Source organism: Cryptomeria japonica, chromosome 3 (assembly GCF_030272615.1).
Source record: "Cryptomeria japonica chromosome 3, Sugi_1.0, whole genome shotgun sequence".
Taxonomy (NCBI): domain Eukaryota; kingdom Viridiplantae; phylum Streptophyta; class Pinopsida; order Cupressales; family Cupressaceae; genus Cryptomeria; species Cryptomeria japonica.
Genome location: NC_081407.1, coordinates 310333685 through 310348604, shown reverse-complemented (window position 1 = coordinate 310348604; position 14920 = coordinate 310333685). Strand labels below are relative to the sequence as shown.

Below are 14920 nucleotides of genomic sequence, written 5' to 3'. Positions count from 1 at the left end.
TACTATTTTAAAATGGTGGATACGATACTTAGTCACATAAAATAATAAATTAAATTTGTAAACTAAAACAATTAATATAATTGTCCATTTCTTATGCAAAGTCAAAATTAGCAATGAAATATATTGATTTTTAAATTCAATAATATACAATATTTAATTAAAGGAGATATATTTAGAGCATCACCTCCAAGTTTTTTTAAAAAAGGTAAAAATTTATTAATTGCAAATCAAAATTACAAAACAAGAATGACCAACAACCTTGGAAAAAAGCATGAATTACCTATTCCTATCCTCCACAACTAATTGTTGTTATAGATGAGATAAATCCAAAGTCAATTGCCCCCTATCTACAATATTCCAATCCTATATCCCATAAAATGCCCATTTTTCTAGACAATTCGATACTCTATTCTACTCTCAAGGAATATAAAAAAATGTAATGTATTCTAAGGACCTACTTAGTCTTAGAATCTATCAAGTAACCATAACTAAATGCCAATTAGCATCATCCAAGAGCTGCTCATTCAACATATTCACCACCAATTGTGAATCAGATTCACAAATAATCCCTGTCCAACCAAGATCACAACCTCTCTCCATAGAAAAAAAGATGCAAAGAGCCTCCATTAAATAAAAAAACACACTTTCACATTTAATTAAATACCCTTCTCACATTTAAATAAATTAATATTTATTTAAATATGTATTCAAATACAAGTTGCACACACACACATTTAAATAAATTTATATTTATTTAAAAATCCTATTTACTCTCACCCACTTGCATTCTCCTACAAAGCCCACTTGCTCACTAAACTTTCTTCTAGAATCTTCTAACCCCTTCTAATTAGCCTAATCCCACTATAAATCATTTGCATAATCCTAATCCCAAGTTAATCTCATACCCATCATCTCACCCATGAAGGACTCTTATAGAGTCTTAAATGCTTCCCTTCTTCAACACACTAACCCTATTATGCCATGTCATGGTATGACATGACCAACTATGGACCTATTATGCCATGTCATGGTATGACATGACCAACTATGGACCTATTATGACATGGCCTATGATGCAATGTCATGGCATAATAGAACATATTATGCCATCATGACATAATGTGTCCTATTATGCCATGACATAATAGGTCCATAGTTGGTCCTATCATACCATGACATGGCATAATAGGAACATAATTTTCCATCATGACATAATGTGTCCTATTATATTCCTGTTATACCATGACATGCCTTAATATGACATGATGACATAATATGTCCTATTATGGCATGTCATGCCATAATAGGTCCATAATTGGTTCTATTATGTCATGCCATTGTGAGATTCTACGAGAAGCGAGAATCGAGCCAAGATTTGATGTCGGTCGTAGATCACATGCAACTCCTCACACAATGGATGATCGAAGATCAAAATAGCTAAATGAAGATAATTTCAATATGAGAGAGAAATAGAGACAAAAAAGAGAATTTGGAGAAGACTCTCATCGAGCTATCACTCCACTAACTTGACTAGTGAAGGTGAGAGTATAGTGCTTATTATATAGAAAAATGTAAGCATATACATCCAAGGGGTGCATTAACTTCTATTCCCCATAAAAAGTGGGAGGTTTTACCTTCTTGGTAAATGCCAAAACATGTGGCATAACCTCCTTACATGAAGACAAAAAAGGAGTTGAGAAAGTTGGCACATAAGGCCAAAAGAGGGTGTGAAATCCAACCACCCCATAACCCACTTAGGAAATGACAAAATAGTGGTTATGAGAGGTGGCATAACAAGCCAAAAGAGGGTGTGTAACTCAACTACCCATGTGAGGTGGAGAGTTACACATGTAGCTGAAGTATTTCGCCACGTGTCCCCATATAAACCACTCCTATTAACCTAAGCAAGCTTAAATAATATATGTGTAGGAAAAATAAATACCCCCTAACATAAGGAAAATAAAAAACCTACACTAACAGTCATGGAATAATAGGAAAACAGTTATCAAATCTATAATAATTTGACTATACTAATGGCTAATTCTTAGTGAATATTTCATTTTGGTTTTGGTTTTGATATATCCATTTAGTTTCGGTTTGGTTTGGATTTGGTTTTGATTTCCATTTAGTTTCGGTTTTGTTTTGGTTTTGATTTTGATTTCCATTTAGTTTCGATTTGGTTTTGGTTTTGGTTTTGATTTCCATTTAGTTTTGGTTTTGTTTCGATTTGGTTTTGGTTTTGATGTTTCTGAGATATCTTCTATCTTGTAAATTTGATATTTTGTTTTGTTAACTATCTAGATTTAGTTTTGATTTGTAAATTTGTTGATTAGGGTTTAGGGTTAACCGTTGAAGAATATTTCAGATCAAAATTAAGAATTTATAAATGTAAAAACAAATTTATTTATAGGCTACTTTAAAAAAAAACTAAAATAATACCAAAAAAATCTAAATAATACTAAAAAAACAGGAAAAATATACAAGAAAATTACAATATGTGAAAATAGATGATTGAATGTGTACCTGGGATAGTGGTGGAAGATTGAAATGGAGTCTACAACATGGGGGGCCATTTTTGATCTCCTTTTCTCACTTCAGTTCTAGGGTGAAAATGACAAAATTCGCTCAAAAAAAGGGTAAAATACGATTTAGAATTAGGGGCTTGTTTTTAAAAAATGGGCTTCCGTTTTGTTTAAAAGTGGGCCCTCATTTTTAAGAGCACGTTTTTCAATGCACGGACTTCCACGAATTTGTGACTCATTACCTTGCACTTGCCCATAACCTATGTATGAAAAAAAAAATCATTACAATGAAACCATACATGCCATATAGACCGTCATTTGAAATTTATACTGTTTGATATATGATTAATGCATTATAATGTGATAGAAATCATGAAAATGATACCAGAAATGCATCATTCATCAATAAATTAGAAATCCATCATTGATCATGAAAATGATTAACATAAATGCATCAGGTGTGTACGTGTGCATATGCATAACGTGTGTATGAAAAGAAAAAAACCATTACAGTGAAACCCTCCATGCCATATAGATTGTCATTTGAATTTACACACACACACAGACACAAATACACACACACACACACACACATAAATACATATGTTTATATGTGTGTGTGTGTGTGTGTGTGTACATTTATGTATATATATACACACGCACACACACATATATAATACATATATACATACATACATATATACATATATATGTATATATATGTATATACGTATGTATATAATATACACATACACATACACATACACATACATATATACATACATATACATATATACATATATAATATATCAGAGTTCTGTGACTTAGTCATGCGAGTCAGCGGATCAGGTCACGGTGACCCTGACCCGAGCTCAGACGGGTCAGGGGGCATGACTCACCGAGTCCGAGGATTGTGACCCGACCGACGTCACTTAAAAAAGTGCAGTAAAAAAAACAAAAAAAATATTACATTTTTTAATGATTTTTTTTGCCATTTCCCTTTCTTATAACCCTAAAAGGGATTGGCCAGGCAAATAAAGAGACTGAGGTTGTGGCTATGGCAGAGGAAGAGGATAGAGCACGATCAGGCACAACACCTATGGCTACTTAGACTGAAACATCACAGGCATAGACTATAGCTACTCAATCATCCAAGACCTACCTTAGACGCCTTTCTAGGAGGCAGATAGACGAGGTTGAGCCAGAGCCTAAGCCATAGACTTGTTTTTGTTTACACTTTACAATAACATTTGAAGTCATGGATTTTATATACATTGGACAACATTTATAACTCTATATATCTATGTTTTCCAATTCCTTCAGCTACAATTTACATTTCTACGCATGTGATGGATGTATGTTTATGTATGTGATCAAATTAGCTTCTATTTGATGATGTTATAATGTCTTTAAGCTTAATTCAATAATGGGTGTATGAAACAAGTTTTAAATCGTTAAAAATCTCTAAATTTCAAGGGTTTTCTTATTTTACCGAGTCGTTGCCAAGTCATTGCCGAGTCCGAGCCGAGTCACGAGTCGAGTCAACCTTGTTGAGTCAGAGCCGAGTCCGAGTCTGGGAACTTTGATATATATATATATATATATCAAAGTTCCCAGACTCGGACTCAGCTCTGACTCGGCTCGGATTCGGCAAAATAAGAAAACCCTTGAAATTTAGAGATTTTTAACGATTTAAAACTTGTTTCATACACCCATTATTGAATTAAGCTTAAAGACACTATAACATCATCAAATAGAAGCTAATTTGATCACATACATAAACATACATCCATCACATGCGTATAAATGTAAATTGTAGCTGAAGGAATTAGAAAACATAGATATATAGAGTTATAAATGTTGTCCAATGTATATAAAAACCATGACTTTATATATATATATATATAAAAAAGAAAGATGGAAGATGTAGGTGAAACAAATGTAACTGACAAGTGATTAAAAAATGAGTGATGTTGTTGTTAATATATGTATATGTACACACACACACACACACACAGATATATATATATATATATATATATATATATATATATATATATATATATATATATATATATATATAAGATGGAAAATGTAGGTGAAACAAATGTAACTGACAAGTGATTAAAAAATGAGTGACGTTGTTGTTAATATATTTGGACTCTAAGAAAAATAATAAAAACTTTCAATGCAAACACTATATGAATTTAAGGAAACATGAATTGGCAGGTAGGTACCAACCTGAATAATTGCTATTGTGCCTTTTTGAGCTCTGAATATTGTAGGGGATATTTAGTGAAGACAATAAGGGTGTCTCTGTAAGCTCTGAATATTGCAGAGGGTATTCACCGAAAGCAGATAAGGATTGGATACGAAAATGACTTTTGAAATTCCCTCTTATTCTTTGATTTGTGGTAGTTGATTTTGAATTTTGAATATAAGTGGGAAACACTTAGTGATTTCATACTGCATCGAACAGTGGCTTCATGAAATCACTTTGGTTATGTGTTTTATGTCCGATTTATACATTGGCTTCAATGTTTTTCATTTGTTGAATTTTATTTTATGGTTTTTCTAGTTTACTGGGGAGTGTTACACCACTTACTGCAAATGCAGGTACCAATAGTGGACATGGAAAATGTATGATGATGTGAAATGAAATCTGGAAGAAAGTGCAGTCTATAGTTTAAAAAGATTAACATTTGTTTTTATATTGTCATATTATGTACCAATAGTGGTGTACATGTACATGTAAATTCAATAGATATTGACTTTTGAACTACTTGTTTTGAGTGGTAATTGTAAATATAATTTATTTTACTAAATTATAAAGTTACTTTTTGTGTGCACTCATTATGTAATTAACATGTATTGGTGTAAAAGTTATTTTTGTTGGCTTCTTTAAAATTGTGTAATGACTAAACCAATAATATCTTTTGGGAAGTCGGACTGAAAAAAAGGTGTCCACTAGAATATCCTTCCCCTAAATACACCCAACAAATTCATAGGTTTGCTCTTGTCAAAAGTCTACGGCCCCAAAATTAATGGATTCCAACACAAAGTCTTGCGTCTAACCAAACAAAAACTCTGATTCTTGTTAAAGGTCAACACGCATCCAATAATTATTAAAAGTGGATTCCTTCCCTGAAACTGTTCTTTCCTGGTTCGTTATTATGTTGTGCTCCATGATTGTACGAGCTGTTAGATTGAGTAGGCCAGCGCCACACTTACCTATTTATAATTGTAGGTGGATTGCGCGTTGAAATGTAATATGTTGTACAATTTGTGCTGCACCGAACTTAAATGACTCTGTCAAAGTCTAAAAAGTGCATTCACTGCATAGTGCATACCAAATTAAAAAATTGAGGAGAAAGCTAAGTGCTCATGGGGATATTTATGAGGGAGTAGATGTTATCAACAATGTGTTTATGGTGGTTCTAGTTTTCTATTCTATTTTATTCTTGTGTATGTATGCATGATCAGTTAAAATATCGTTTGAGTAACATGAGTTTTATTGACATTATTGTCTGAATTAGTTCAAATAGATTAGGTGAGTGTTCAACTTTTAGAGAGCATGATGAAAAAAACTATTTAAAAGGTATTTTGGCAAGCTGGATTTTTAGTTGCATAGCTAAGATTCACTTTTTATCATTTTAGATGTAGATGGTAAATGGACAATCTTTAAGGAAGAAAGGGAAGAAAGAACTTGTATTTTCTATAGTGAAGGGATGGTTGAAATTAAATGACAATTTATCATTGTGTGAGCAGCATATAAGGATATTCATAAATTATGAAAGCAATTTGAAGGAGGGAAGTCTAAATGAGCTATTTGAGGAGACGACTTCAGAAAACTACAGGTTTCTTAATCGAGATTCACAAAAAAAGAGCTAATATCGAAAGAAACTTGAAAAATGTTAAAGATGTAATTTTTGATCTCTTAGACTAGTGGTCTCTAAAACATCATTAAAATAAATCCATTCATTTATTCGACATATGTTAAGGGAAGGGGGTCAAATTACGGGCCATGTTTCAATGACCGTTCACTCCTTGCTCACCCAACCTTCCAATTACTAACTTTAAAGAAACCAAAAAAATGATAACTAAAAGCCCATTAATAAATTTCACATGTACCAATAGGCACCCACTTGTATCCCCACTAGTTAAAATTTGTAGACTTTAATTGGACGGTTGTACAACTTTTCTAGTATCCATAGCGCACGACTACTAAGACATTTGTGCATAAGCATTGCTAATTTTTGAGGTGGTTGTAGTGCATTGTTAATGGGACATCTTTAAGTAAGTATCAAGCAATACTTTGAATTTATCACTTTTTGACCATTGCACACATAACAGATCCCACAACATGCGTCATTACTACCCAATATCCGTAACAATAGCAATAAAAAGTTAAGTTGCATATGGAGATAACGAAAAAATCATCGAAATCTGATGTACCGTTTAGGATCTGTGGGTGTGCAAAGTTAGCTATAACAGCTACTAGTGCTCTTCCCCTAATTGAGTGTTATTAATTGAGATTATTACTAATAGAATTAGTTCAAATAGATTGGTCCAAAAAAATACATTATATTTGAGTTCAACTTTTGGGGAACAAGATGAAAAAGGCTCCTTAAGGCTGTCATTAGACTAGACTTTTAATTGTACAACTAAGAGGGTACTTATCATCTTAGATATAAGATGGGTAGATGGACAATTCCTAAGGAAGAGAAAGAATAAAAAAACTTGCTTTTTCTCAGCAAAGTAGTGATTGAAACTAAATGACAATTCATCATTGAATGTATATGAAAACAATTTGAATGTGGGCAATCTAAATGAGCTAGATATTTTGGGAGACAAAACTTCAAAAACTGTAATTTTCTTAATCAAGATCCACAACAAAAAAACCAACATTTAAAAAAACCTGAAAAATATTAAAGATGTCTTGATCCACATTAAAATAAATTCCTTCATATAATTCGCAGATTTAAATCGGAATATCATAAATGTGTGTTTTGAGGACCACAATGATGATTTCGTATAAGATGGAATTCCGACCAGACCATTCATTATAGAGACTCGGCACAGCAACACCCCTCACCTGCCCACAATAAATGAATATAAATCCAATCTGTAATTAGGTGGTACGAGTTATGGCTCATGTAAATATTGATGATCGCTTTAAAGAAAAAGACGCGTAAACGTATTCAATTTGGTGAAGCGGAGATGTATAAAGTTTACACTGGCTAGCTATTGTCATATCATGCCCACAACTTCCATCTCTGTAAATCATTCCACTGTGAGGAGTGAGAAAAAGATGTCAAGACTTGTTGGGTCACTTGTTGGATTGCTTGTCATATTATCATGTTGTTTTTGTGATGTAAAAGCAGCGACTGCGTACTTCGTGTTTGGAGATTCACTGGTGGATAATGGCAACAACAATTACGTTGCCACTACTGCTAGAGCCGACAGCTATCCTTACGGAATAGATTACCCCACTGGAAGACCCACCGGCCGATTCTCTAACGGACTCAATATAGCGGATTTTATAAGTATGTGTTGAGTCAAATTCCAAGATTATACATTGCAGTTCATGTTGTGAGGTTAAATGACACTAATCTTATTGGCATGAATTTTCTTCATTCTGTATCTTGTTTTCAGCATGATTTGTCTTTCCATGGCTGTTGAGTTTTCAAGGTATAGGTAATCATGGTATGGAAATTACCTTGGCCAGTATTTTGGAAAGTTGGATTAATCGAAGTTTCTATAGTTCATGTTAATACATTTGAAAGTTTTTTGCATTTGATTGATCACTGAGAAAGATCATGTCTATTATTGCAGAGCTCAGTCACCATTTTGAACTATAAATGAGACTGATTAGATAAATTAACGATAAGGCTGACGTTAAATGTAGAGCTACTGTTTGAATTGCAGGTAGGAAGCTGGGGGCAGAATCTGTGCTACCGTATTTGAGTCCTGCACTTAACGGAAATGCATTGCTCAGGGGTGCTAACTTCGCTTCTGCAGGCGTTGGAATTCTAAACGACACTGGAGTGCAATTCGTACGAATAATTTAGTCATATGCTAAAGACTTGTTTATTTTACTTCTGCCAAGGAGAATGAATGATGATTCCTTCTGTTTGCAGGCAAATATTATCAGAATGCCACAGCAGTTTCAGTATTTTATTCAATATAAAAACAGGGTCGCGCAGACCCTTGGAGCTGCTGCAGCTGACAGACTTGTTGCACAAGGTCTTATGTCGATTACTCTCGGAGGAAATGATTACGTCAATAACTACTACCTTCTCCCTGTCTCAGCGAGATCTGTTCAGTATACATTACCGGCGTACACTCAGTTAATAGTATCGGAATATAAGAAATATCTCAGGGTAAATTTCTTGTTCTTTATCTTCTGTGAATGAAATAAGTTTATGTAAATATGGATGACGAGAAAGTGTAGCTATACCCAAAAAAAGAACAAAAGAAACCTTCTTAGATTAATCCCATTCAATGTAGTCGAAATTAAATTAGCAAACCCACCGACTCTTTAAGTTATCTCTAGTATTCTTTGTAAAAGTTGGGTTAGTCTTAACTATTATGCTGTTAGCTCATCTGGAATTGTGTTATTTTTACTAAGGCTCATATAATTGTCATAGATTTGATTGGTGAGTGGGAAGGTCGGGGCACTCCCAGTAGTCAATTATAGGAAGAGTAAAAGATGGGTTCATTTAAAATTTACTATCCTTTTCAATAAGATTTATCTATCAGTTTGATTTGAAATTCTAGTTGTCACAAGCATCATCTTTGTATAATACAATGGGTGGGTGTTGCAAATTACACTATCTTTTTCAATACGATTCATTTATTAATTTGATTTGAAAATCTAATTGTCACGAGAATCATCTTTGTATAATTTAATGGTATAAGTTTGATTTGGAATTTTAATTGTCACAAGATTCGTCTTTGTATAATTTAATAAGTGGGTGAGAAGCCCTTGGCACTCGCCTTACTACCCAATTATAGAAAGAGTAGAAGATGGGGGCGGAGAAAGTGACTTTATGAGGTCCAGATGTTCCTTGTTCCCCTCCACCTTTCTTTTCCATCACCTCCATCCCTTTGACCTTTATGATATAAGAATTTTAAATACGTCAAAATTTGTTTATGTTTTTGCAATTGATTTGCTGAGTATATCTGAAAGGTTTGATGAAATGTCGTTATATTTTTATCCAGCGAATGTACGACTTGGGAGGCAGAAGAGTGCTAGTAACATCAACAGGACCATTGGGTTGTGCTCCTGGAGTAAAGGTCAGCAGGTCTCGCAATGGCGAATGCGCTGTAGAACTTCAGCAAGCTGCTTCGCTGTTTAACTCACAGCTTAAATCTGTTATAAATCAACTCAACAGTGAGGTTTCTGCTCAGGTTTTTACCTTTGCTGACAGCTACTCAATGAACATGGGCTTGTTCAATAATCCTACAGCATACGGTAAAACCAAGCATATTGATCTTTTCCTTGCCTTGTCAACTGAAAAATGCTTGGTAATCTAAATCTCATGGTGTTTGTAATTACAGGGTTTGTGAATACGACGGATGCATGTTGCGGACAAGGAAGATACAATGGAGCCGGCCTTTGCACTGCGGCTTCAAATCTATGTAGTAACAGAGACACCTACTTGTTCTGGGACAATTACCATCTCTCTCAAAAGGCTAACAGAATCATTGTCGATGAGATTTTCCAGGGCTCGTCTTCTGTTATGAGCCCTCTCAACCTCAGCCAGATGATGAAACTAGATAACTAAGAATTATCCATGGACCAAGTTTTCCATTTATTTTCTACACTGATGAATTGTGCTCAAAAGCATTTGTTCCCTTATTTATAAGTATCTTTTTCATAAATAAATGTTTTGCCACAAACTATTCAATTCAACTATTGCAGAACTTGGCAATGCTCTTTTAATATAAGTCTTAATAAAATGGTATTCATAATTTTGGTTCTATGCGAAGCTGAATATATGTTTCTTCTCTCTTACCTATTCATCCCACATTTAATTAATCATCTAAACTGTGAAAAGATTGAATGGAAAGGACCCACTGAGTTATATTAATCATCTAGAATTTGTAGAATTTGAAAAGATTGAACAGAAAGGATCCAGATAGAATTTGTCTGTAGTTATTAAATTTGATTGTGAGAAATTTTTAATCATCAATGATTTGTATCATACTTCATGATCTATCATTATCATTTTACTAAAACTTTTTGAAGTCTGTTTTATCCTCATGATGGATCATGGAGTGTGATCCAAAACATGATAATTAAGAATGTCACACAATCTAATCCAGAAACTACAATTTATAGTCCTAGGGATTAGAGAGATCTAATAGCATTAATAGTATTTATTGATTCAATATGTAATATTTAAAAAAATATAGCTTTAACATTTGTGACTTTAAAGTCATTAGTATTAATCATAAATACTTATAATTGATATAAATGGAAATAGAAATAAATTCTTTTATGGTCAACATTCTGGATGGTTTATAAATGGCTTATATATAGGACTACCCTTTAAAGTTAATAGCGTAAATCATGAGTAATCATAATTGAATAGAAATGGAATAGATATAAGTGGAAATAGAAATGAATTCTTTTATGGTCGACATATTAGGCAGTCTATAGATGGCTTATATATGGGATCACCCTTTAAAGTTGATAGTGTTAATCATGAGTAATCATAATCGAATAGAAATGGAATAGATATAAGTGGAAATAAAAATGATTTCTTTTATGGTCGACATATTGGGCAGTCTATAGATGGTTTATATATGTGACTACCCTTTAAAGTTGATAGTGTTAACCATGAGTAATCATGATTGAATAGAAATAAATTCTTTTATAGTCCACTATATTATGCAGTATATATATGGGACTACCGTGTACTTCTTATAGGGGACATCTTACTATACTACAAAATGAGGCATACATATCTTACCCCTTGCACATTATTTTCAAGAGTACAAGTTCATCACTAAGCTAGCTCAAAATGTATTTTTTAAATCTTAAAAACAATGAATCATGTGATGGCACATCAACATAATTATAAAATGTGAATTAAACCAAAAGTACCTTTTGAATTTTTTGGGGGATCTTTTCTCACAAGACAATAAAGTCATAATGATGTGGCACCATATTTGATCATGTAAACTTGTCAAATAAACTGCTATAAATATTTGGAAGTGATGTAAAATTGTCACATAAGATTTTGACAGAGGAAAAGTTAAGATACCCAACTGTTAAATTCTCTCACCTAATTTTCAATCTTCATTTATTAGTCTATAAATATAAATATTATCTTGAGATTGAATTCATAATTGACATTAATATTAACAATTATCAGTTTCCATGTAAACCTCTACAAGGATAAATTAGTGTATTAAATATTATGTGTGTATTCTACAAGGAAAATCTAAGTCTATAACTACGATATAGTTGGAATCTTTGACAAAAATTTACAAGATTTGGTGTGATATATATGCATATAGGAGAGAAAATAAGGTAGATCCTGCACATATTGGAATTATGTCATAAAATTATTATTACTCCAACATGTAGTTAAACACTTTAAAACCCATGGCCACACACACCAACTTTACAAGATGCTTAGGAACATTTTTGCAAGGTTTGGTGTGCTACAGTGACTTGAAGAAATACATATGACATGTTGATTTTAGATGCCTTATACATGAAACCCATAACAATAGGTGGAGCAATCACATGAATGAACTAGAGGACGCGTAACAGAAATTGTTATAGTTAACATTGTGTATCCATGGATTCTAAATGGTACAAACAATTTCTTTTGATTGTCTACGCATGTGACTTAATTGCTTATAGCTATTGTTTTAGCTTGTAGGTAGTAATGATGCATGCTATGCGATCTATTATGCATGCAAGGGTCAAAAAGTACACATTTCAAAGTGTCACATGACACCTACTTAAATATTTTAGGATAACTAGTGAACAACTGAGAAGGGGGGGGGGGAGTTGTTAACAGATTATGAAACTTTAAGCAAAACCTTTTACCGGAATGCATAAACCAAATTCCAGAGTAGCAGATATATCAGTTAAGCACAAACATAAATCATAAACTAAATACCATGCATTCACAACACATAACACCAAGATTTGTACATGGAAAACCCGGTAAAGGGAAAAACCACGGTGGGAAGCCTACCAATAGTCAGATGATACTTTTGTAGTAAGTATGTGATTACAATAAGGGGCTTGCACTTGCAGGAAGGCCAATAGGCTAGAGCGCACTTCTCATCACAAAGGAGCCTCATTGACTACAAAAGATCTTCAGACTACAATTTGGAAATAAGAATGAACTGCAAGAATAGCATCTCTTATGCCAGAGTATAGTTTCGGTTAAGCTCAATGTTGGAGGTCTTAAACATCTTACACAAACCCAATTTGACCACCTATGATCGATCAAAACCTTTGCATATAATTACAACTATATTCGCACACAGATAATTCCATAACCGACGATCACAATCTTCAAAAGAGATCTTACATCATATTTATACCAACCTGGGACCTAAACAATTTGGTCGGCCACCTAAAATATAATACAATAAATCCATTACATAAACCCACAAACTAATGATAATCCAAGTCGGCCTAGGACCGAAACAATATTAACCAAACAATAAATCCAATCGGTAACGCATCAGGAGCATCCACCGACACATTACATAAACCGGTCCATAACCTAACAGAATAACATTAGGTCTGGTGCAAAATGCAACACTGTCGATCAAATAGAACACGAACAAGATAACCTTCAACATCTTGAAAACCTTCTAGAAGCTTCACCAACACCACTTATCAAATCCATCAAAAGATCTTCAACAAAGCTTTGTCGGTAGAACCTTTGTAGATAACCAAAAGGCTTACTAGAATATATGATAGCTTCCAAATCACTAAATCCTGAACCAACTGAATGTGACACGCATCTGAACGACATGAATGAACGAACCAAACCAATTCCACCAATCTGAACATATCCGAGAATATCAGAGATAGTCTCCAGATCAACATCACAATCCAACCACTCTACCAGAACCCGGTAGACAACCAAACAAGCTAGTGTTGACATCAATGAAAAACATCAATGCAACACATAATCAATTCCTCCAAATTGCCAACAATCTCCTCCTTTGGCATTGATGGCAACACTAGATGTGAAAAACATTTAAGTGTCAGGAAGTGTCAAACAAGTCTCCCCCAATGGAAGACATCCAACAAATGATATATCAATGAAGTTCTAAACCAAATAACCAAACCATAGACCAAACTCCCCCTATGACTGATATCTCAGTTAAGCTCTGTTTTTCACATGCATATCTCTCCCCCTTTGACATCAATGCCAGAAATCTGACAAAAATATCAAAGAAAAACCATAGAATCTCTTAACCACACAGTTGATTACTCCCCCTGAGTAGTAGCACCAACTCATCAATCCAAAATGAATGATAGTTCTGATAATGCATACCAGACTGATGCCAATCAACATCACTTAAGTCTTAACCGGAGGGGAAGAGAGCCCCAATCTATCTCTAAAGTACACAAATGATTCCTTGGGCAAAGGTTTAGTGAAGATGTCAGCAATCTGCTCTTTAGTGTTCACATAAACCAATCTGACTTCTTTTGCTTCCACCTTTTCCTTCAAAAAGTTATACTTGATTGATATGTGCTTTGTCATAGAATGAAATACTGGATTCTTTGATATGTCAATAGCAGTAGAGTTATCACAGTGAATTAACTACTGGTTCATTAATGTTTACCCTTATATCTTTCAACATTTGCTTCATCCATAGAACTTGTGTATAGTTAGTATCAACAACAACATACTTAGCTTCAGCAGTAGATAAAGAAGTACATGACCGTTTCTTGTGGATCCATTAAACAAGTTTCTTTCCAAGAAAGAAAGCTCCACCAGATGTTCTTTTCCGGTCATCTATATCTCCAACCCAATCTACATATGTATATGCACATAGTGTAAAGTCATCATCTTTAAGATACCACAAACCATATTCAGTTGTTCCTTGTAAACATTTGAGAATCCTTTTCATTGCACTCTCATGATTTTCTCTAGGATCACTTTGATATCTTGATACTATACAAACTACATTTATTATATCTGGTCTAGTTTGAGTAAAATGTAACAGACCTGCAATCATATATTTATACCTTGTAGGATTTACCGGAGCTGATACATCTTTCTTTGTCAGTTTATCACTTATAACCATAGGAGTACCGATTGGTTTAGAATTTTTCATACCAAATTTCTTCAACAACTCTCTACCATACTTAGTTTGACATATGAAAATACCTTTATCAGTCT

At 33.6% G+C, this 14920-nt stretch overlaps 1 protein-coding gene across 1 annotated transcript; it reads left to right on the top strand.

Moving 5' to 3' along the window:
* Window positions 1-7743: 7743 nt before the first annotated feature.
* LOC131047953 (GDSL esterase/lipase At5g33370) lies at window positions 7744-10440 on the top strand. The gene is made up of 5 exons (XM_057981766.2): window positions 7744-8068; window positions 8451-8578; window positions 8663-8905; window positions 9747-9999; window positions 10086-10440. Exons 1-5 carry the CDS (start codon window positions 7780-7782, stop codon window positions 10310-10312), a joined length of 1140 nt encoding a protein of 379 aa, XP_057837749.2. The 5' UTR covers window positions 7744-7779; the 3' UTR covers window positions 10313-10440.
* Window positions 10441-14920: the final 4480 nt, after the last annotated feature.